We start from the raw sequence: 22,478 nt of genomic DNA on the forward strand, positions 1-22,478 counted from the left end.
GGATGGCAATAAAACCGGAGGACTATATGCCCAGCCTCTCAGTAGAGTTTTAGCCACCATGTAGTCAGTTTTATGGGTTATGTAGTAGTAACTAATAACCAAGTAGTGTACCTCTTCTCTGAGAGTTTGTTTAGCTAGAGACTTTGTTATACCTGTGTAGTTGTTAAGTCTTGGATGCCAAATACATGAGAAGAAGTGTTTTTTCCTATCTTTTGTATGAAACTTGTATTTTATGGAGTTTTGCATTTTTATCAATAAACAACCAGATATTTTATACTTTCTGGCTGGATTTCTTTGGAGAACAAGATATGGACGTTGCATTTTGTAAATCTCTCATGCTGGTGTGTATTTTTGGCAATTTCCTGGGAGTATTGCTGCACTCTGAGCAACATGCTCCCCACTTCATCTCCAGATGGTTTTTCAGAGGGGAGGAAAATGCAGCTTTATTCTCAAGAACAGGACAAGATGGCCCAGCACAGGCACCCGGCTGTGATCTGAGGCTTACCCATAATGCAAAACTAATCTGGGATTCCTCCAAGGGTGGGAGCGGGAGCCGAACTCAGCCAGGCCAAGCAGTGGATCTGGACCTTGATATTCCTAATGGGTTCCTGCCTCTTGTTCCCCAAGGAAGGGCTGCAGAAGAGAATGAGGATGAAAAGGACCCCAACGCAAGAACTCCAAAAACAAGGAAGCCTCCATTGAAGGGGATATTTGGAAATCAGGGGGGACCAAAATCAAGGGAAATAAAATTAGGAGAAAGGTATTGCAAGGCAGTTCTTCTTCATAAAATAGGATCTCTGGAAGGAGAGAGGGAAATGCCTTTCTGTGGAAAATACTCAAAAGAAAACACCAGAGACAAGCAACATGGGTGCTGAAAGCATGGAAGGGATCAGGGGTTCCTCTTCGTTTTTCTCAAAGATCCACCCTGGAGAGAATCCGTATGAATGTAGGTAGCGAGGAAGGAGCTCCAAAGGAAGAGCCCCCTTCTGATCAGAGGAGCCATGCTGGCAAGGAGACCTATAGATATGGGTGGGAAACCTCTCCCCTTCTGCGGAGGATCAGAAATTCGGGGATGGAGGGAGCTGATTAAATGGCATCTGACCTGGAGGGAATATGGAGCCAAGAGAGACCAGACTTTTCGGACAGCATCAGCTCACATTATTCCAGGGTTTTCCTACAGTCTAAATTTTATTGCTTTATAGCAAACAAAAGCCACGGGAATTGACCCAGAGGAGAAAAGCCAGAAGATGAATCTCCTGCGCATTCAAAGCCGGGAGGGACGAGATGGAGAAACGAGGGAGGATCCAAGGAAGGGAAAGAGGTTGGGGCTCTGGTGGGCAGAGACCAGTTGATCCCTGAGATCACTCCTCAGGAAATGGGGATCCCAGGGTGGCTGGTACATGTGGAGCATCTGGATCTCTCTGGATCTGGTGGCCACCAGGCTTGGCTAAGCGCCAGATGGATTTCCAGTTAAGTAGCTGGAGGTGGGGGGGTTGCAGCCATTGCTCTGAAGGGGGGGGTCTGTGCTGAGGAGGAGAATTTGGGGGTCTGGAGGGACAGGCAGGCCAGGAGTTTCTGGGGGCAGACTGAATGGTCTCCAGCCACTCCCCACTTCCCCCTCCCTCAAAAGACAGAGAGGCCCTGAAAGGAAGCTGGTGGGTCTCGGCAGGAGAAGGTCCAGGCTGTGATTCTCCTCCTCTTGCCAGTGTTGAAGCTGCATCCTTGAAGTGTTTCAGAAAAGGCAGAAATTCATCAGGTGCTGAAATTCTTCAGCGATTTTGCATCTGAGATAGCAGGATAGGGATAGCAGGATTAACTCATGAGTGCTGTGAAAAAGAGAGATGGGGAAGAAAATCAAAATATATAGTAAAACCTTCAGTGTAAATGAGGTTTTTTTGGAGAGTCTGGAGGAAACACACCGGGTGGGCTTCCCCTCCCCCTCCCTTTCACCCCCTCAGGCAGGCCCACCTTCAGGGAGGTGGATGATGGGCAGGGCCCGGATGGAGGGGGAATCCGCCCCTCTCAGGGAGGAAAAGGCCGCAAAGGACCAGGGATTCCTCCCTATCTCATCTCCGGGGCTCAAAGGGGGGCCGAGTTCAGCCGAGGGGCTGCAAAGGGAGGCTCCAGCCTGACCTTGACAAGGTGGGATTTGTCCCTAATTGGATTAATTAGGGGGTTAATCAAAAGGGGAGGCCTCCCTCCCCCCCCTGCAGATACTTCATCTGAACCGAGAAGATGCTGCTCGGAGGGTGGAGTCAGAAACGGTGTCTGGTGTCCAGCCTGGTGTCCCTTGGCCGGAGCTTGTGTGGAAGGTCAAAACGGGGGGGGGGGTCAGGAAGGGCAGCCCACAAACTTGGGGTGCTCCCCCTCCGTCCCCCAATGACCTGCATGGCCCCCCCTTCCCTTCCCTTTGGCAATGTCCCAAAATGGGGAAACATCCTGGGGGAGGCTTTGGTGTTGTATCCTGCTCTTGTGTGTGATTGCGTTACATTTTGGGGTCCCTGCAAGGAAAAGCCACCAAAAATCTTGGAAAGGGATTTGGGGAGTCCAGAAAATCTTTGGAGGCTTTGCGGGTCATTCAAGGCTCTTTCGGTTCCTGGTCTCCCTGGAGGGCGGAGCTGGCGTTGCGGCGATACGGCGGGCAATCCTGGGCTCCCAGGATCGCAGCTGATATTTCCCCCCCCGGACGGTCCCGATGGACCTAAGCCGTCCCGTAGAGACGGTGATCGCAAAGGGCGCGTCCCGCGGATCTCAGGGACACCGCAAGTCCCAGATTGATCCCAGGAGAAGCTCTTGAAGCCGGCGGAGGAGAGGCAGCCATTTAATGACTGCGAAAGCCGGGACAGCTCCAAAGGAAGAAGAAAGAGAGGGGTGTCAACCGGGTGAGATGAACCTTTACTATTCAACTATTCTTAGAGAACACCTTAAGTAACTTAAAGAGATTTTTAAAAGTGAAGAAAAGTGGATTAAGCGGCGAGATTGAGCCTTATAAAAAAAAGGGGAAAAAATCTTTTTTTTCTAACTTTCCCTTTTTAGTGGAATTGGCAAGATGTTTTCCTTTTTAAAAAAAATTTTTTTTAATTGGACTGGCTTTTTCTTTTCTATATTTAATAATTTTTTATCTTAAGCTTCTTTTTTGACTAAGATTTTTCTATTGTTATAAGAAACTTATATTTTTTGATTTCGAAATGGGGAAAGTGGAGTTAAGAGAAAGTAAATGAAAGAAAGTTGCACTGCCATCTAGAGGCTCGATATAGTGTCTTTTTTTTCATTGTGACGGCCAGCACGGGGCTTCAGGGAAGCTCGCAGCCATACCACGCGGAATCCACCGGCGGTAGCTAGCGGGGAAAAGAGGAACTGAAAGCGCCGCTAGTTAACGGGCCACCTGCGCCCAGCCAAACAGGAAAACCGCAGCGGAAGCTTTTAACTATAAACTGATAACGGCGCGAGCCAGCAATGAACGGGGCCGCAGGCAGCGAAACAAGATCGCAACGCAGCACAGAACCCTCGGGCTTGCACGTAACGGGGAGGGACCAACCCAGCCGGAGGGGAACTGGCAATCAAGGACAATGGACCCTGACCGAACCTGCCATCATGGGCAATCAAGGGGGATTATTGGGGGGGCCGATAATCCGCAGCAGCAACGTGATCGCGGGGCAGGAAAAAAGCGCGGGAAGGGGGGAATATAACAAGTAATGCAATTGTACCAAGCCAGTCCTGGCTTTGCTTGTGACTACTACGTTACGCATGAGTAAACCTTCTTTGTGAACCACACGTGTCACGAGAGTTTCTCTGTCGAACGGGGCAAACCTTACACAAGGACCCTGGGCTTTCTAAAAAGATAGTGGGATGTGCATGTTTATACAGGTGCCATCTGAATAACTATAAACAAGAAAGCGGAGTTGAAAGCGACTTTGAAAATAATTAAAGATGGAAAGTTTGAGTTAGTCACAAGAGCCTTGATTAGTGGCAGTAGCTCTTCTTTCTGCTAGAAGCTCTGCTTTGCTCTCTATCCCCCCCCCCAGTTGGACTTTTAAAGAGACCTAGCCTTTCCCCTCCTCTTCTTTTTTTTTCTTTTGCTCTTTTTTTTTCTTTCTCTTGGCAAGAAGAAAGTTAAAGAATCCTTTGACTTAATGAAGGTTTATACAAGATAATAGACTATACGAGAAACACAATGCAGAAAAAGATTTTTAAACTATCGAGGATGACTATAAAAAACTGGAAGAAGAGCTGCAGAAATTCCCGCAAAAAAAAAGAAAAAAAAAGATATTAAAGCTAAAATGGACTTAATTAAACATAAAACGGGATCAATGGAAAAGGAAGAAATAGCACAAGAAGTCAGAAACATTAAACAGAATTATTTTGAGGCTTATAAACTGAGAATTAAAAGGGTTAATCAACTGATAAATGAAGAGGGACAGACTTGTTCTTGGTACTGAGGGTGAGAAAAAGATTATACAAGATTATAATGGAAAATCGTACTAAGAGAATGCATAAAAAGAAGTAAAACAATATTGAAAGAAACTACTCCAGATGCCTAAAGAAAAAACGAGGGGAATACAACAATGATGGAACTGACAGAAGCTTCAAAAAGCAGAATGCTTGAAAGGACATTTATTATTGCTTTCTCTTATCCAATAATATAGAAAAAGGAATAAACAGCTAGATGTTTTGGGATATTGAATGAAAAGGGTGAACTTAAAACTATGCAAGTGTTGGAATAAGGTATAAAACTGAGATATAAAGTAAAATATTGTATTTGATAGTAAATGTTTTAAGAGATTAGACTAAAATTCATACATGGTTGGATATAGTAACATATAGATTTTAAATTAGAAACATTTTTGTTGAAACATGTAGTGAAGAATTAAGTATGTTTTGATAGTGGTTAGAACTGTAACTTTTAAGAATTGGAAGAATGAAAAAGTACCTATGCAGGAGGAAGTTATTGAAAATTATGGAATGTGCAGAGATGAGTTAAATTGATATTTGAAATTAGAGTAAGAAGATAAGTAATTTTATATGACACGGGATTTGTTTTATTAATGATTGGATGAGAAAATATAGTAATGTAGTGGATTAGGAAATTTTATAATGGAAATTTGATATTAATTATTATATATATAGACATATAATCGATGGATAAAAATGTACTACTAATCCTATTGAAAGTTAAAATTTCTTGTAATAAATGATTCTATAGACTAGCTATGAATGATTAATAATTGTTAATTGATAAGTATACAAGTATATTTTGAATAGATGATATGAGAATTTAAGATTATGAAAGGGGCACCAACGAGTTGGTAACTGGTTGACACACGGTATAAAATGGAAGATTTTTTTTTTATGCCTTTGTATGTTTTTGTTTGTTTATGTATGTTCTGTGTTTGTTGTAAAGAATAAAAAATTTTATTAAAAAAAAAAAAGGCTCTTTCGGTTCCTTAAGACAGATTTTTTGGGAGGAGAGGGAAAGAGGAAAACTTATTAATTAATGGAGGGGGAATAGAAGAAGCTCACCTGGTTGCTGGATGGGGGTTGCTAGAAAAAGGGAGAGAGATGCATTCAGAACTTTTTAATCTTTTTCATAGGACTGTTTTTGACATATTTATTGTTTTATATCTATTGCTATATGCTGCCTAGTCACTTCTTGTGGGTGGCCTTATAAAGTTGATAAATAAATAAATAAAGGGCTGCAGCATTTATGGGGTCAAGCTCCCATTCTATAGCCTATAATATATAGCATTAAATCACCCCCCCCTTTTTTTTCTTCCTTTGAGTCAATGTTGACTCCTGGCGACTGCCTGGACTAGTCCCTGCAGTTTCCCTGGCAAGGTTTTGGAAGGGGGTTGCCATTGCCTGCTTCCTGGGGCTGAGGGACAATGGCTGGCCCTCGGTCACCCAGGGGGCTTTGTGCCCAGGGCAGGACTGGAACTCACAGCTCCTGGTTTCTAGCCTGGTTCCTTCGCCACTACCCGAAATGGGGTCTCCTATCCCTTATGCCCCTCCAGGAGGAAAAATGTCTCCAAACCAATTTCCCAATCAGACCCTCAGCCTTGGGATTCGGGGGCCCAAGAGCACCCACCTTGCCATCTAGATGCAAGGCCTCCCCTAGATGATCCCCTCCCCATAACCTCTCACCCAGCCCCCCACGGACTCACCTTTCTTGTTCTTCAGGTAGAGGGAGAGCCCCACAGCCAGGAAGACCACCCCCAGCACGGCCCCCACGGCCCCCGTCCAGAGCTTGCTCTTGGCAGCGTTGGAGGAACGTGGCTCTGGGGAAGGAGAAGGAGCCTCGCGTGAGCAGCAGGATCAGGGCCAGCTTCCTCCGGGGGGGCCATTCTGGCTCAACACACAGGGAGGGGCTTCCCAGCTCCCCATCCATGACCCCTTCTCCGTGCAGGATGATGTCCCCACACCAGGAGAGAAGGGAAGGGAGGAAGAGAAAGGCTTACCCCACTGCACAGTGAGGGGGGCCTCCAGGCTGGCGTGCCCCACCTTGCAAGCGTAGACGTCCCCACGCTGGGGCTGGGTCTCCAGCAGCACCTGGAGCTGGTAGGTCCAGTCTCCGTTCTGGAGCTCCTCCCCGAAGGCGACGCCCTCCTTCTCCGGCCACCCGTTCTTCAGCCACTGGACGTCGATCTCCAGGGGGTAAAAGCCCGTCGCGGTGCAGAGGAGGATGGTGTTGGGGGAACCGGGGTCCGTCTTGGTGGGGGAGATGGTGACGGTGGGCTTGGCTGGAGGGGAGGGAGAAGGAGGGACATGAGAGACCCAACAGGCCCCAGGACAGAGGAGCAGGTCGGTCAGTTCAGGCCAAGGTCCGTCTTAGCCTTGGAAATGTTCTGCGTTTCAGGTCCCCTTTCCAAGAGTTTTATTTGCAGAGAAGGAGAAAAACTCCATTTTCCCCTTTTGCAGCCTTTCCTGTCCGCTGCTGAGTCAGTTAAATTTGACTCTGGACGAGGTGAGAGTTAAGCAGATTCGGACCAGGCTCAAAAAGGATGTCAGATGACTAAAAGGTCAGTGATACAAGATTCTAGAAAGGGAATAAAATCCTGCATGATCTGGACAACACAGAGAAAGAAGCAGAAAAGGACAGAACAAGATTTAAGGGAGAAAAGTGCCAACCGCAGCGTGGCTCAAACTGGCACAACTCCTGGACTGATTAAGGGAGGGCTGGATGGGCCCCCAAAGAGGGTCCTTCAGGGCTCCCTCCAGCCGGGAAGGGGGTCTTGGGAGGCGTCCCAGGGTCTGTCCTGGGTCCTTGTGCCCTTCAGCATTTGGGTCGGGGAGTTGGGGGGGATCGATGAAGCTCGTGGCCTTCCGGGAAGACGTCAGTGGGTGAGACGAGGCTGATTCTCTCCCTCCTCGGCTGCGAAAATCAAAATGCTTCTGCATCTTCTGCTACTTTGGGGGGAGGCAAATGGCTCATAAACGGGGCACCCGCCCTCCTTCTCCCCCCAGAGGCGTCTCTGACATTGCGTCCGGCAGCCTTGGCTTCTGGGGGGCTGCAAGGTATGTTTGGGTCTGAGTTTTAATCTTTTATTTTATTTTTCAATAATTGGCTGTTTATGGCTTGTGTGAGTAATTTGTTAATAGTCTTTCTTACTGATGAATTTTTTTACTAAGCATTAATAACACTTAAGACGATTCCATTTTGGTTATTTGTAATGAAGACCTGGGATCTAGTCTGGTTGCCACTCAGATAAATAATACATTTGTGGCTTTTCCTTCCCCGGAAGCACATTTTTATCTTGGAACATTAAAAATCTTTCCAAAAGGGGTAAAAGAAGGCATTTTTTTCAAATTGAAAGTGTTGGAATAAAATGCTTGCTTATCAGAAACTTGATTCAGGCTTCTGCAGTGTGGACAGGCCAGTGGCCGGCACACGAACCAGAAACCTAGGATGAGGGAAGGTACCAGATAATAAAAGCACCTAAAAGCACGATAAGGCGATCACTGCTTGAGAAATACCTGATGCCACGTAAGCAAGTAGGGAAACGTATAACCATGACAGGCTATACAGGAAACATAGAATAAACCAATAGTGTTGCTTAAAGCTGTTGCATGACTATAAAAGGCTATATGCCCCCACAACCTGCCCCCACCACCTGCTTCCTGACTTGTAATACCCAATAAAAGAGTAGTTCAGAACACGCTCTGGGCTCACTCACCTCGAGGAAAACCTGCGTGTTTGTCTTCACTCTCGCCTGTCGAGACCCCATGAGTGGCCCACCCTGATGCGGACAGCAAAACCGCATTGTGGTGACCCCGACGTGATCGCGTGACTTCACGAGGTGCGTCTCGGACCGTCCTTACTTATTCGCTCGAGGGGAGCTGTGCACTCGTCCCGTCTGAAACACGGCTGGATATTCGTAAGTATGGGCGGAAAATTCTCTCAACAACAGACAGCGCATCTGAAGGAATTGAGGGAATTAACCGAATCTTCCTCTAAAATTTCTTCAGACGGAGGCAAAACCCTCCCCCGTTTGAAAAACAAAGAATTAATTGGCCTTTTGTCTTACATTTGGCAACAATGTCCATCATACCCTGAAAAAGGGTCACTGAAAATATCCACATGGACAAAATTGGGGGAATACTTCCACGCGGCCCCTAGGGCCCCGGTCCAAATTCTGACCTCATGGCGTGTGGTCATGGAATGCTTAATGATTCACCATAAATTCGACAACCAAATGCCGGCAGAACCCATACCACCCCCGTATGATTCTGTTAAAAATTCTCCGGCCACTTTACTTCCCATGTCAGCAGGTTCTGGGTGCCTTGATCCAGCCAATGGTCCCACGGCTCCCATGGCTCCAAGCTCCCCCCTGACTATAAAACCTCAAAGGGGGGGTCACATAATCAGAGCTATGCAGACTGCTCAGCAGTCAGGTCAACTCTCTGCTGAGGATCTTGAAGCGTGTGCAATGTTTCCGGTGACCTGGGTGGTGCCCGCCGGAGCTGCTGCGGGCGCTCCCGGCCAGCCGGTGCATACGCACATAGATTACAAACAAATCAAAGAGATTAAAAGTGCTGTTAGAGATTATGGCCTGCAGTCGCGTTATGTTCTGGGCTTGCTTACTTCGCTTTCTACTGCTGCTGTGGAAATGCTGCTTGCAGATTGGCAGTCGCTTTTTGGCATGATTTTAACCCCTGCTCAATATGTAATTTGGAATTCGGAGTACGGCAAACAGGCTGCCGTTGCCATAAATGCTGGCCTCCCTCAAAATGTTACTGCTGACGATGTCCTGGGGACTGGCACCATCAGCACTATCGCACAACAGCAAAACTCCGATAGAGCTGCTTTTCCTATTATTAAAAATTGTGCCTTAGCGGCCTTACGAAAGGTTGATGACAATCAGGGCAAACCTTTGCAAACCTTTTCTAAAATAATTCAATCGCCTACAGAAGACTATTCTTCCTTTATTAGTCGCCTTCAAGTTGCATTAGAACGCCAAATTGACAACGTAGATGCTAGAGGTGAACTGTGTATGAAATTGGCTTATGAAAACGCTAATTCGGACTGTCAAAAGGTGCTCCAGCCCATAGCTAACAAACCTGGCATCACCCTGGCTGATTTTCTCCGAGCATGTCGTATTGTCGGAACCACCAGCCACAAAATGGCTGCGCTGGCCTCCGCCATTACCACAACCTTGCTTCCGCCTTCTTCTTCCTCCCTCGCGCCACAAGACGCACTTCCTGTGTCACGCCCTGCCGGAAATTGCTTCAACTGCGGGAGACCTGGCCATTTCAAATCTCAGTGCAGGGCATCGCAGTTCCTCCCAACAGGCAGTCAAACCTAAGACCGTTTGTCCAAAATGCAAAAAAGGATTTCATTGGGCCAACCAATGCAGGTCCTTTAATCAAAGTCAGCAGAATTCGGGAAACTGATTGTGGGGCATGCAGCCAGCCCCACCCCCAAGGCTGAATTACCCAGTGAGGACCCGTCCCCTCACTCTGTAGAGATGACTGCGGACGAGACCGTGACCTATTCTTTACCCGCTCATGTTTATCATCTTTTTATATCGCCTCGCTCGCCTTTGACGTTGCCCCCCGAAATGCCGGTGCTTGTTTTCCCTAACTTGGACCTTACCGCTCAAGGAGTCATAGCTGCCCCCTTTTTGCGCAGTGCTGACTCCTTTTCTGATTTTGCCTTGGCAATTATGGTTAATTCTCCGGTAACCATCAAACAGGGAGATGTGGTGGCGACAGTGATCCCCCTTGAGACTTTTTCTGACTGTATGACTATAGAGCAAAACGTCAACTCCAAAAGGCCAGTAGCCGAGTTTAAACTCAATGGACGTTCTTTTTCCGGTCTTCTAGATACCGGTGCCGACGTCTCGGTCATCTGCTCAGCTGAATGGCCCGCCGATTGGCCTACTGACCCTGCCCCATCCGTCAGAGGGGTAGGAGGGATCCAGACGGCTCAGATCAGCTGCAATTGGATCTCAGTCACGTCAGCCACAAGCCCTGTTACCGCTTTCATTAAGCCTGTAGTTTTACCTTTACATACTAACTTGTGGGGACGAGATTTGATGTCCCAATTCCAAACCAAGCTTATTTTGCAATAATGGCTGTTTCAGCTGTTTTGCGGCTGGAATTGCAATCTCAAACTCCAGTCTGGATAGATCAATGGCCGCTCACAGTGGAAAAACTCACTGTATTAAAACAATTGGTCAATGAACAATTGGACAATGGGCACCTTGAGCCCTCTTTAAGCCCTTATAACACTCCAGTCTTTGTAATTAAAAAGAAATCCGGTAAATGGAGATTTCTTCATGACCTTAGGGCGGTGAATGCAATTATCAAACCAATGGGGGCGCTGCAATGCGGCCTCCCAAATCCAAATTTGATTCCTCAAAGTTACGATATGATGATCATTGATCTTAAAGATTGCTTTTCTCTATACCCTTGCATCCTAAAGATAAACATATCTTTGCCTTTACTGTACCTGCGCTCAATAATTCTCAACCAACTTCTCGCTATCAATGGAAAGTTTTGCCACAGGGAATGCTGAACAGCCCCACCATGTGTCAATACTTTGTATCGCAGGTTTTACAACCCTATAGGGATAAATATTCGTCATTTTTAGTTTATCATTACATGGATGACATTCTGGTTGCTGCACCAGGACCCAAAGGTACTGTCTTAAAAACATTGCCTCACCTACAACACATATTGCAACAAGGAGGATTACATATTGCACCAGACAAAGTACAACTTTCATCACCTTTTCATTATTTGGGACACAAGGTGCTTGAATCACACGCTAACCCCTGTTTGCCGAACATTCAATTGCCACCTGCGCCTACCTTGCTACAATTACAGCAATATTTGGGATCCATCAACTGGATCCGCCCCTACATAGGTCTTTCCACCATTCAACTTTCTCCCTTATTCACGGCACTAACTAAAGGAAAGCAACCTGCAGATGTCATCCCTTTGCAAAAGGAACAATTGGACGCTGTAAAATTAATTAATCAGGCCCTACGTACCAAATGGGTGGATCGCATGAAAGACAACTTGCCTTTCTCTTTGCTCCTACTGAACACGCTGACACTGCCAACAGGTGCGGTGGTTCAGGTGACACCTTCATTGCTGATCCTTGAATGGATCCACCTGTCTCACACGCCTCGTGCCACGCTTACTACTAAACCCGCTCAATTTGCTTCCCTTATTACCAAAGGTCGGCTGCGGTCTAAGGCCCTGGCTGGTGTTGAACCCTCTGTCGTTTATGTTCCTTGCTCTCTCTCCACATGGGAGTCACTGCTAGCGGTCAGCGACCACCTTCAGTTTGCCCTCGCTGACTGGCCTGGCACTGTCTCTTGCCATCCACCACCAGACCCTCGGGTACAACTTCTCAGAACCACTCCCTTCATTTGGCAAACTCCTATGTCTCCTTTCCCCATTCATGATGCAGTCACTGTCTTCGCCGACGGCAGCAAAAAATCTGGCGCCTGCGCTTGGCAGATTGACGGCCAATGGCACACAAAAACCACCCCTCCACAATCCTCCGCCCAACGGGCAGAGCTTTATGCTTCCATCCTTGCTTTTGAGGCCTTTCCTCATCAATCTTTTAACCTTATTCTTGACAGTTTTTATGTTTCCCAAATTATTTCCTCCATTTATCAAGCCTATTTATCCCCCTCTATCGAACCAACTCTTCTATCTTTGTTTCTGTCCTTACAACACCTCATTTCTAAAAGGACTCATTTTTTCCATGTTGCACACATTCGTAGCCACCAACCGTTCCCTGGTATCCTCCAGGAAGGAAATAGCGTGGCCGACGCTGCGGCCGCGGCTGCATCCTCCTCCCCACTCATTTTTGCCTTTTCCTCACCCACTCCGTGGGAAAGTCATTCCTATTTCCACCAGAATAAAAAGGCGCTCATTAAGCAGTTCAAAATTTCTGCTACAGAGGCCACTGCAATTTTACAGCAATGCCCCACCTGTAGCAAACAAGCGCACTCTGTGCCCATGGGAGTTAACCCCAGGGGGACAGAGTGCAACCAAATTTGGCAAATGGATGTTACCCAATATGCTTCTTTTTCCCCATGGAAGTACTTACACGTTTCCATTGACACTTACTTGGGGTTCATCATGGCCACCCCTCAAAGGGGCGAAGCCTCTAAACACATTATTAATCATTGTATTCGAACCTTTGCAACGCTGGGACGCCCAAAAGAACTTAAAACAGACAATGGGCCTGGCTATACAGGCAGTGCTTTTGCCGCCTTTTGCCAGAAATGGGGAATCACACACAAATTCGGCATACCATACAACAGCAAAGGTCAAGCCATAATTGAAAGAGCAAATCAGACCTTAAAACATGCTCTTGACAGATATATAGAAACAAAGGGGAAAGGGCCCCCTAGCCTCCCAGCGGTGCAAGACATTCTCAACCTTTGCCTCTATACTCTTAACTTTCTCAACTTGACCGGACTACCTGCCACTTCTGCTGCTTGTCGTCACTTTGCCTCACAACCTGCTGCTGACCACCAACGACCACTTGTCTACTATCGTTGCCTGCCAGACCCCGCCTGGAGAGGGCCTGCGCAACTCATCACCTGGGGTCGAGGTTACGCGGCCATTCAGCTTCCCGATAAGGTTCTGTGGGTCCCTGGTCGCTGCGTCCGTCCTTGTCATCTCCCGCTTTCGCCGGACGCCCAAGACGCCCCTCCTCCTCCCCACATAAGAGGACTTACTGGTGTCACTCCGGAAGCTGACCCTCAACGTACGGCCGAGGAAGAGGACAGCAGGGACAACAGAAGGTAGACCAAGGGAAGGGCCTCAGTCAAAATGTCACATCTAAGAATACTGTGGTTCCCGGTTGCCCTTCAGCTACTGAGCGTTGCCCTCTGCGCACCTAACTGCGCAGCACAATCCCCATCAACCCCAGAACCTAACGTGGGCGGTATTGGACGCACACGCAGACATCCTGAACTCCACTTCATCTATGGCGGTGCCGGGGTCCTGGTTTCCTGACCTGTACTTTGACTTTGGTGTGATGATGGACACCACCACTTCTCCCAACAGACCGGGTATGGTTAGCCACAGATGGATCAAGAGATGGCCCCTTTATGTCTGCCCCGGCCATGTCAGGGCAACAACATACCGGAAGAAGTGTGGTGGGGAAAACGATTACTTTTGTGCGGACTGGAGCTGCGTCTCCACGGGAGAAATAACATGGAACCCCCCTTTCAGAGGTGATCTTATTACGCTCAGACGGACTGGTGAGAACGTACGATGTGAGCAAAACCAATTTGGAACATATGTTAATTGTAATCCGGTTAAAATCTCTTTCACCGCTGAGGGAAAACGACACACGGGGTGGCAGTCAGGGGTCACTTGGGGAGGCCGAGTTCATGATAAAACCGGGGAGCCAGGGAATATTTTTACTATACGCCTAACACAAACCCCCATAGAACCCCCGGTACCGGTGGGCCCCAAGACAATACCAGCCAACCGCAGGGAGCCACCCCCACAACCCACCCCCACTCCCGGGAAAAGTTCGCCTACTTCCATCGGTTATTCTTTTTCCCCTTCACGGAGCCGCCCTGGGAACCCCCTTTGGGACATCGTCACAGCCACCTATCACATGGTCAATGACACCAATCCCAACCTTACTACAGCCTGCTGGTTTTGCTACGATGTTCGACCCCCATATTATGAGGCTGTAGGGCTTGTTTCTCCATACAACACTTCCTCGAATGACAAGGCATGCAGATGGAAACATGGCTCACAAACATTGCAGTCAATCTCAGGCAAGGGAACCTGCCTTGGACAGGTTCCCACACAGTATAAACAATACTGCAACACAACACATAGTGAGGTTGATACAACACTCTTTTACATACCACCCACAGATGGATGGTGGGCTTGCTCTACAGGCCTCACGGCCTGTGCCCATGGTCATGTAATAAGCACCAAAGGTTTTTGCATCCTTGTCCAGGTCATGCCACGCATATACTACCACACAGAAGAAGAAGTTTACAACACTTACTCAGGGTCAGAACTCACAAGACACAAGCGTGAACCCATTTCCACCCTCACAGTAGCTCTCTTGGTAGGACTTGGCCTAACAGGAGCAGGAACTGGGATAGCATCCTTTGCAAATCAGTATGTCCAATACCACCACCTTAGGGCAGCCATCGATGAAGACTTAGAGAGAATAGAAACTTCGATCTCTCACTTACAAAAATCCCTAACCTCCCTCTCAGAAGTGGTCTTGCAGAACAGAAGAGGCCTTGATTTACTTTTTCTAAAAGAGGGGGGGTTATGTGTGGCTTTAAGAGAAGAATGTTGCTTCTATGCAGATCACTCTGGCATAGTGCAGGACTCCATGACCAAACTCAGGGAGGGCCTGGATAAACGTAAAAAGGAGAGGGAGGGTCAGCAAGGATGGTCTCAATCCTGGTTCAACTTTTCCCCATGGTTGACCACCCTGATAGGTACCATAGCAGGACCACTGATATTGCTACTCCTTGCATGTACATTAGGCCCCTGCATTTTATCTCGCCTAACAAAATTTGTGGAAACCAAAATAGGTGCCTTGGAAAATATGGTACTGGAACGCCACCATTACCAACCAATACGGTCTGGAGAAAATATGGAAAAAGCATCCCTCCGCATATTAGACTCTGACGAAGAGTTGGAATCCACCAGTTTTACTTTTAAAACAAAAACGGAGGAGATGTTGGAATAAAATGCTTGCTTATCAGAAACTTGATTCAGGCTTCTGCAGTGTGGACAGGCCAGCGGCCGACACACGAACCAGAAACCTAGGATGAGGGAAGGCACCAGATAATAAAAGCACCTAAAAGCACGATAAGGCGATCACTGCTTGAGAAATACCTGATGCCACGTAAGCAAGTAGGGAAACGTATAACCATGACAGGCTATACAGGAAACATAGAATAAACCAATAGTGTTGCTTAAAGCTGTTGCATGACTATAAAAGGCTATATGCCCCCACAACCTGCCCCCACAACCTGCTTCCTGACTTGTAATACCCAATAAAAGAGTAGTTCAGAACACGCTCTGGGCTCACTCACCTCGAGGAAAACCTGCGTGTTTGTCTTCACTCTCGCCTGTCGAGACCCCATGAGTGGCCCACCCTGATGCGGACAGCAAAACCGCATGAAAGTGATGACACTGCTTTTTTCTTTTTTTTACAAGAAAATTCTTATGAATGGGAAAATACTTTTAGCAAGAAAATGGAAGGAACAGATTTAATCAGCGGAAATTCTAAATCTAAAATCTGACAGTTTTAGTGAAAACATTTTCAAAATGTATAGATTAATTTTAGTAGTTAAATAAAGAACTTTAATGGATTGAATGAATGGGGAGGGGCCGGTGTTACTCCCCCCAGGAACCCCCCCCCCGGACTCACTTCTCCGGCCAATCAGACGCCGTGTCTTCTCCGCCTGATAGGTGTAAGCCCCGTAGTGGCATCGGCAGAAGTAATCCACGGCGGCCCTCCGGTCCTGCAGGTAGTCCTGGAGGCTGTTCCAATAGTCGGCATCCTTCTGCCCGAACTCGGTGACGGCCACGTACTTCCCGATGTCGCTGTCGAAGCAGACAAACTCCTGCTGGTCGTAGAAGTACCTGTCCAGCAATCGCACCCGCTGCGTCCCGTTGAAGAAGTGGCACTCAGCCTTCCACTGGTACAAGAAATGGGCTGCGAGGAGGAGGAGGAGGAGGAGGAGGAGGAGGAGGAGGAGGAGGAGGAGGAGGAGGAGGAAGGCTGTCAAGAGGGAGTCCAGGGCCCATAGTGCAGGAGGGGACACAAGGGGGCTGCCAAGAGACCCCTGGCCCAATCCACTCCATGCCCCACCATTGGGGGTGTGGGGAGGAAGGGGCCAATCCGCCCCAAGCGGGAGAAGCTCCATCGCCTTCCTTCAGCAGCAGCGGCCAACCCTACAGGGCTGTCGCTCCCTCAAGACACCCCCTGGAGGATGGAGGGGGAGGTTTGTCAGTCCCACTGGGGCTCCCTGGGGGAGATGGGGAGTTGCTGGGGGTCTGGAGGGGGATGAGAGAAGGGGAGGGGGAGGAGCTTCCTGTTGGGCCCCCTCCATCCTCCCACCCTGAAGAAAGGCAGGCAGACGTGCAAATGGTGCAGCAGAACGCCCTACTCTCTGCAGGAAATGTTGGATCCGGATGGCGCCTCTTTGCCCCCCAAAACAGCAAGAAAAATGGGGGGAGGGGGTGAAGAGATGCAGAAACTCTCAGGGCTGCAGCGAAAGTAAGATCCATACCTCGGTCTCCCTCTTCCTTGGTGGGGGGGAATATGGGGCGGGGGCACAATGAGGGTGTCTGGACCAATGATCCTGGGGTCTCCCAGCCCCTCCCTCGCCTGAACCCCCCACCTTCCCTGCTTTCCCCAAACTTCTCTTCTCCCCCCAACATTCAGCCCTTCTACCTGCCTTTCCTCAAGAGCCCCCAGGAGCAACTCAAAGGGGGGTCTCCAGTCTACTTCTCCCCCCAACATCCTTCCTCCTCAGTTCCCCCCGTGGTTCCCCCCTCAGACCCAGATTCGGTGGAAGGGAATTATGGGGGGGCTGGGTCTCCTTTCCAAATTGAGAGGCTCCCCCAACAAGGGATCCAAATTCAACTCTTGTCTGATCTTAAAACACTATAATTAGAGATTTATAAAGAAAAAGTGAAGTTTCTGAAGGTGCAAAAAGGTTTTTTCCCAAATGCATCTTTTTCTTCTACGGCTTTTCGTTGCGCGGATTTAGGAACGGAAACGCCGCGATTTCCCTCTTTCTCTTTCACTTTCTTCTCCTTCCTCCTTCAAGGCGACAAACTTTGGGGGCTCCGGATCCGGGTCTCATTTGGCTGCCTTCCTACGACCCCCTCCCCACCTCGGTCACAGCCAGGGAAGGGGGTCCCTCTCGGTCCTCCTGGGGGGGTGTGGGGAGGGAGGGGGCAGAGGCCACGTGGAGATCGAGGGTCCTGCAGGCTCCCGCCTCTCCTGGCCTCGACCCCTTCCCGAAGGTCGCTCCTGGGGATCCCAGCCCCTTTCTTCCCCTCTCCCACCAGCATCAGAGGTCCCTCCCAGCTCCCTTCCTACCCCTCCAACCCCCCTCCTTACCGGGAGGCTCCTGCCTCCCTTCGCTTCCAGGGATCATGGACAGCGCCCCCACCACCAGCAGCAGCAGCAGGGGGACCCGAGCAGAGCCCATGGATCCTGCCCCACAAACAACCCCCAAGAGAGAGGAGACAGAAGCAGATGCTTCCAGCCCCAGAGGCGGAATCAGTGGGTCTGGACTGGGGGCAGGAAGCGTTTTTTCTCTCAAATGTCAGCGTTGGGAGAGCCCAGAAAAGCAGAGGGACCAATGGGAATTCTCCCTCCTGCAGCGTCATCAGTCTCCGGGCAGAGGCTCTCTTGATTTCGCCCCATGGAGGAGATAGTTTGGAGCAGAGAAAGCAGCGGAGAAAGTGGGAAGGGGGATCCTTTCAGCCTTGGGGGGCTGCAGCCAGGGAAGGGGGGTCCCTCTCAGTCCTCCTGGGGGGGTGTGGGGAGGGAGGGGGCAGAGGCCACGCGGAGATCGAGGGTCCTGCAGGCTCCCGCCTCTCCTGCCCTCGACCCCTTCCCGAAGGTCGCTCCTGGGGATCCCAGCCCCTTTCTTCCCCTCTCCCACCAGCATCAGAGGTCCCTCCCAGCTCCCTTCCTACCCCTCCAACCCCCCTCCTTACTGGGGGGCTCCTGCCTCCCTTCGCTTCCAGGGATCATGGACAGCGCCCCCACCACCAGCAGCAGCAGCAGGGGGACCCGAGCAGAGCCCATGGATCCTGCCCCACAAACAACCCCCAAGAGAGAGGAGACAGAAGCAGATGCTTCCAGCCCCAGAGGCGGAATCAGTGGGTCTGGACTGGGGGCAGGAAGCGTTTTTTCTCTCAAATGTCAGCGTTGGGAGAGCCCAGAAAAGCAGAGGGACCAATGGGAATTCTCCCTCCTGCAGTGACATCAGTCTCTGGGCAGAGCCTCTCTGGATTTCGCTCAGTGCAGGAGATAGTTCAGAGCACAGAAAGAAGATGAGAGAGTGGGAGGGGGGATGCTTTCAGTCTTGGGGGGCTGCAGCTCCAGGGGGTCTCCTGCCATTTCAGAGGGGACCATCTCCTTCCTTTGCCCTCCCCAAGACTCTCAGCCGGGCTCTCCTTTTCTCTGTGGACCTGGAGGGGGTGGACAGGATGCCCTCTGAAGCTTCCTCAAGGCCCTGGGGGGACTCCAGGCTGGGGGTGCTGGGACTCTAAAGGGTGGCCAGGTCCTTAATGGGAAAAGCCGGGGGGACCGATCTGGGCACTTCTCTGGGCCAAGGGGATTTCCTCCTGACCTCTGGGAGGCGAAGAGCCTGAGGATCTGGGGGTGGTGGGAATCAGCCTCTTGGGGCAGGAGGGGGTGGCTGTGGGGGTCCCAGGACTGGCTTCGCGTGGCTAAAAGGGCCGGGCATCTGAGCAGCTTTGTATCCTGGGCTGGAGACGTTTCCTTTGCCAGAAGGGGACCCTCTGCTTGTGCATCAGGGGTTGTGTGAACTCAGCCCTTGCAGTTCATGAACCTGGTTTGGCGGCACGAAGCAGCCCTTAGTCTGGCTTGTCCTCCATCGGCCATGTTCAAGGGAGAAATCAAGGGGCTGCAAATGAAGGGGTGAATAAAGGGGGGGGTGCAGCCTGGCTGCCCTCCTTCACCCGCCTGGAGCCCGTCGGCATCGCGAGTTCCCTCCGGACGGGCCTTCCTGGCCTGCAGAGAAGCTCTTCGCGAGCACCAGGAGATCTTCTGGGATTCCAACTTTTCTCACAATTTCCACAACCGGAAGCTTTTCCATCTTCAGCGGAGCGCAGACGAACTTCTTTTGACGCTCTTTGCCATTCTCAATTATCCAGCCCGCCTCAGCAATAAACACACACCAAACAACATCACAACAACCACACAACACACAGCAGCCAGGAAGAATCACTCGAAAAAGCCAGGAACCCTTCTGCAGAGGGGTCTGTCACACACCCGGACCCCAGACAGGCACAGAATGGGCCCTTCGGGGCCCTTTGAAAGGCCAGCAGGGTCGGGCCAGTCTGCCCTCCGCGGGGCTGTTGTTCCAGAGGGCAGGGCCATGGCAGAAAAGTCTCTCCTCCTGGGCCCCCAACGGGCCCCTCCTGCCGGACCGGATGGGACAACTGGAGAGAGGTGGCCCCATAAGTGGCCCAGCCCCCATCCATGGAGGGCTTCAAAGGGGACTGCCAGCACCCTTAATCACTGCCAGAGGCAGGTGGGAGCCAAGGCAGCAGCGTGTCTCCTGCACCCAGAAAGAGATGCCACAGACTGCCTGTGCCAGCCCTTGCTGCCCAGCTGAAGCCTCCGAACACTCTTCAAGGGCAGCCCCAGGTAGACCGCCCTGCAGCAATCCAGCTTGGGGAGGAGTGGGTGGAGACTCCTTTAACACTGAGACCCAAGAAAACATAAGGCAGACAATCATACCACAGATCAGAAGAACACGATATCAACACCAACTCAAAGCAGAGGACAGGGCAGCCCTCAACAGCCGAAGGAAGGACCAAACCGTCGTCATCCTCCCAGCAGAGAAAGGCCAAACCACAGTTATTATGAACAAATCACAATAACTGCAAAAAGCCAACAAGCTATTAGAGGAGAAAGAAACCTGCATCCCGGTTAACACCAACCCAACACAGAAACTCGACAACCTGATCAAGAGAACCCTCAACGACCGAACCAAGAAGGGTCGGATCACAAAAGAGGAACGGGGCGGATGGAAAGCAGTGGGCCCCCCTCCCATGCTTCTGTGGACGCCCCAAAATGCACAGCCCCGACACCCCCTCCAAGCAGTTGCATCCTGACCAGGGACTCCAACATACAACACAGCGAAAGGACGGACAGAAGAGCTTGGACATCTCACAGAGAGGAGCGAATATTCCATCAACTCCAGAAAATCAAAGATGTGCACATAGATGAAGATGAAATTAGGGTCTCATTTGGTGTCACAGCCCTCTTTACATCCGTAGACCCAGAACGAGCGAAAGAATCCATATCAGCAGAACTACACAACGCACCTAACCTAACCAGATACACCCGGATCGAAACACCCAGAATCACGGACCTCACCAAGCCCTGCCTCACCACCTGTTTCCGGTCTGGTGGACGAATATACCAGCAAATCAGAGGCCCACCCGTGGGACCGCCACTGTCGGGACTCACAGCAGAGATTCCCTAGAAGCCACAGCACTTCCCCACATACAGCCTAAAGTGTGGATCCGGTATGTAGATGACGCCTTTGTCATAATAAAAAGGACAACTAGAGAAGACACATGAAACCATCAACAGCATCTTCAGAGGAATAAAATTCACCAGAGAGGAAGGAAACAGCAACACGCTCCCCTTCCCGGAGATCCTCATCAGCAGAGGAAACAAGAGCAAAGTGGAAACCAAGTTCATCGGAAGACAACCCACACCAATCAAGGGCTCCATTACCGAAGCAACAACCCGACCTCCCACAAGAGGAGCTGTGTAAGAAGATGATTCAAGCGAGCACAAACGCACTGCAGCAGCCCACAACAGCAGAGAAAGGAAACAGACCGCCTACACAACATCTTCCACAAAGCAGATCTCCACACAACTTTATCAAAAAGTGCCTGGCCGCTCAACCTACTGCAACACAACCCACACAAGCTATGAAAAGGACCACACTGCCACACATCAGAAACGTCTCAGAAACCACCCACAGACTATTACAACCACATCGCCTCTCCGCAGCACACAAACCAACTCAAGCCCTCCAAAACGTCCTAAGCCAACCAAAAGACCCGCTAGCCCAAGAAGGAAAAACAGGAGCATCTACAACATGCAGTGTGAGGACTGTAACAATCACTACGTGGGACAGACAGGCAGAAGGCTGGCAGGGCGCATCCACGAGCACCAGCTACCAGTCAGAAGATGCGATGGAAATGCCTTAATCTCCCAACACACGGACAGACTCAACCACAGTTTCACCTGGGAAACGGTCAGCATCTTAGACCAAGCTAAATCCAAAAATGCGAGGGAATTCCTGGAAGGTTGGTGTGCAGACAAGGCGGCCATCGACAGGCACGCAGAGATAAACAGCATCTGCACACTATTCAAAAGAGACAATAGAAAGGCAGACAAAAGACCAGAAGATCTCCTCACCAGCCATCATCAAAATAAAACGAAACTAAACCCCCAGCCCCACCGACACTGGCAGGGCACGGCACAGCACAGAAACAGAGAGCAAACCCCTTCCCATTCCTGCTCTGAAGATGTTGCCTAGCCGGGTAAAGAAAAGAAAACGTTTGCATGGCTGGCTGGGGAATTCTGGGAGTTGAAGTCCACCCGTCGTAAAGTTGCCGAGGTTGAGAAATACTGATCTAGTCAAACCTTCGACAACGTGCGGGATACTTTGCCTAACTCCTTCAGGGAAAACTTTAGCTTTCCAAGCTATACCTTTAAAATTCACATTGGAGCAAAAGCGTGGGTGACTCTGCACCACAAAGATTCAGCATCTGATTGCAGAACATGCCTGTTTCCCCTCCTTCTTGCTGCTGACTACCCTGAACAGTCTTCCTTCCAGCCTGCAGATGCCCCAAATGGTTGGAGCCCTCTTGCTCAGACACCTTGCCTTCCCTGTGCAAATACAGGCCACGTATTAGGGTCACTACAGAGGCCAGCATGCAGGACGTGAGAGGAGACGTCTTCCCAGCCGCCAAGACGGGTGCAAAGGCTTTGGCCAATGGCCCAGTAGCTCAGGTGCTGCCTCTTCCTGGGACCAATGACTTGCTTCTTTCTGGAAAGACCTGCTCCAAGGCCCTTTTCACCCCCTGCTGCTTAGCAGACCTGCAGAAAAGTCTCCTTGCTGAACTTACTGTAGATCATGAACCAAGAGGAGGTGTTCAGAGCCACCCAGGTTTTTAGCTCCACTTATACCCAGTGAAGGGCATTGTTTTGATATACAATT

General features: G+C 49.9%; 2 protein-coding genes across 4 annotated transcripts in view; both read right to left on the reverse strand.

The window, feature by feature from the left end:
- LOC103051008 (H-2 class II histocompatibility antigen, E-S beta chain-like) overlaps window positions 1-22,478 on the reverse strand; it is a 273,476-nt gene that overhangs the window by 187,143 nt on the left and 63,855 nt on the right. The gene's annotated exons all lie outside the window — the stretch shown is intronic.
- Window positions 1,170-18,375, reverse strand: LOC103050779 (H-2 class II histocompatibility antigen, E-S beta chain-like). Of its 3 annotated transcripts, none has more exons than XM_088141486.1 (6): window positions 18,199-18,375; window positions 15,890-16,177; window positions 6,456-6,737; window positions 6,162-6,275; window positions 5,521-5,541; window positions 1,170-1,826 (listed from the first exon to the last, which is right to left on the reverse strand). In XM_088141486.1, exons 1-6 carry the CDS (start codon window positions 18,287-18,289, stop codon window positions 1,813-1,815), a joined length of 810 nt encoding a protein of 269 aa, XP_087997612.1. In that variant the 5' UTR covers window positions 18,290-18,375; the 3' UTR covers window positions 1,170-1,812. The 3 variants fall into 3 exon arrangements, with proteins under 3 accessions (XP_087997612.1, XP_087997611.1, XP_087997613.1); XM_088141485.1 differs by lacking the exon at window positions 18,199-18,375 and adding an exon at window positions 17,594-18,035; XM_088141487.1 differs by lacking the exons at window positions 5,521-5,541; window positions 18,199-18,375 and adding an exon at window positions 17,594-18,040.

This window comes from Python bivittatus, unplaced genomic scaffold, assembly GCF_059951505.1.
Source record: "Python bivittatus isolate LINGU-HERP-01145 unplaced genomic scaffold, Pbiv_v1 ctg000330_np1212, whole genome shotgun sequence".
NCBI classification, from domain to species: Eukaryota; Metazoa; Chordata; class Lepidosauria; order Squamata; family Pythonidae; genus Python; species Python bivittatus.

Excerpts from the sequence above, each read along its gene's own strand:
- LOC103050779 (XM_088141486.1), bottom strand. The coding sequence starts at position 18,289 with ATGGGCTCTGCTCGGGTCCCCCTGCTGCTGCTGCTGGTGGTGGGGGCG. Across the intron at positions 6,738-15,889 it reads GCGTCTGATTGGCCGGAGAA|CCAAGCCCACCGTCACCATC; the intron begins GTGAGTCCGGGG and ends CCTCCCCTCCAG. Across the intron at positions 5,542-6,161 it reads CTACCTGAAGAACAAGAAAG|CAACCCCCATCCAGCAACCA; the intron begins GTGAGTCCGTGG and ends CCCTTTTTCTAG.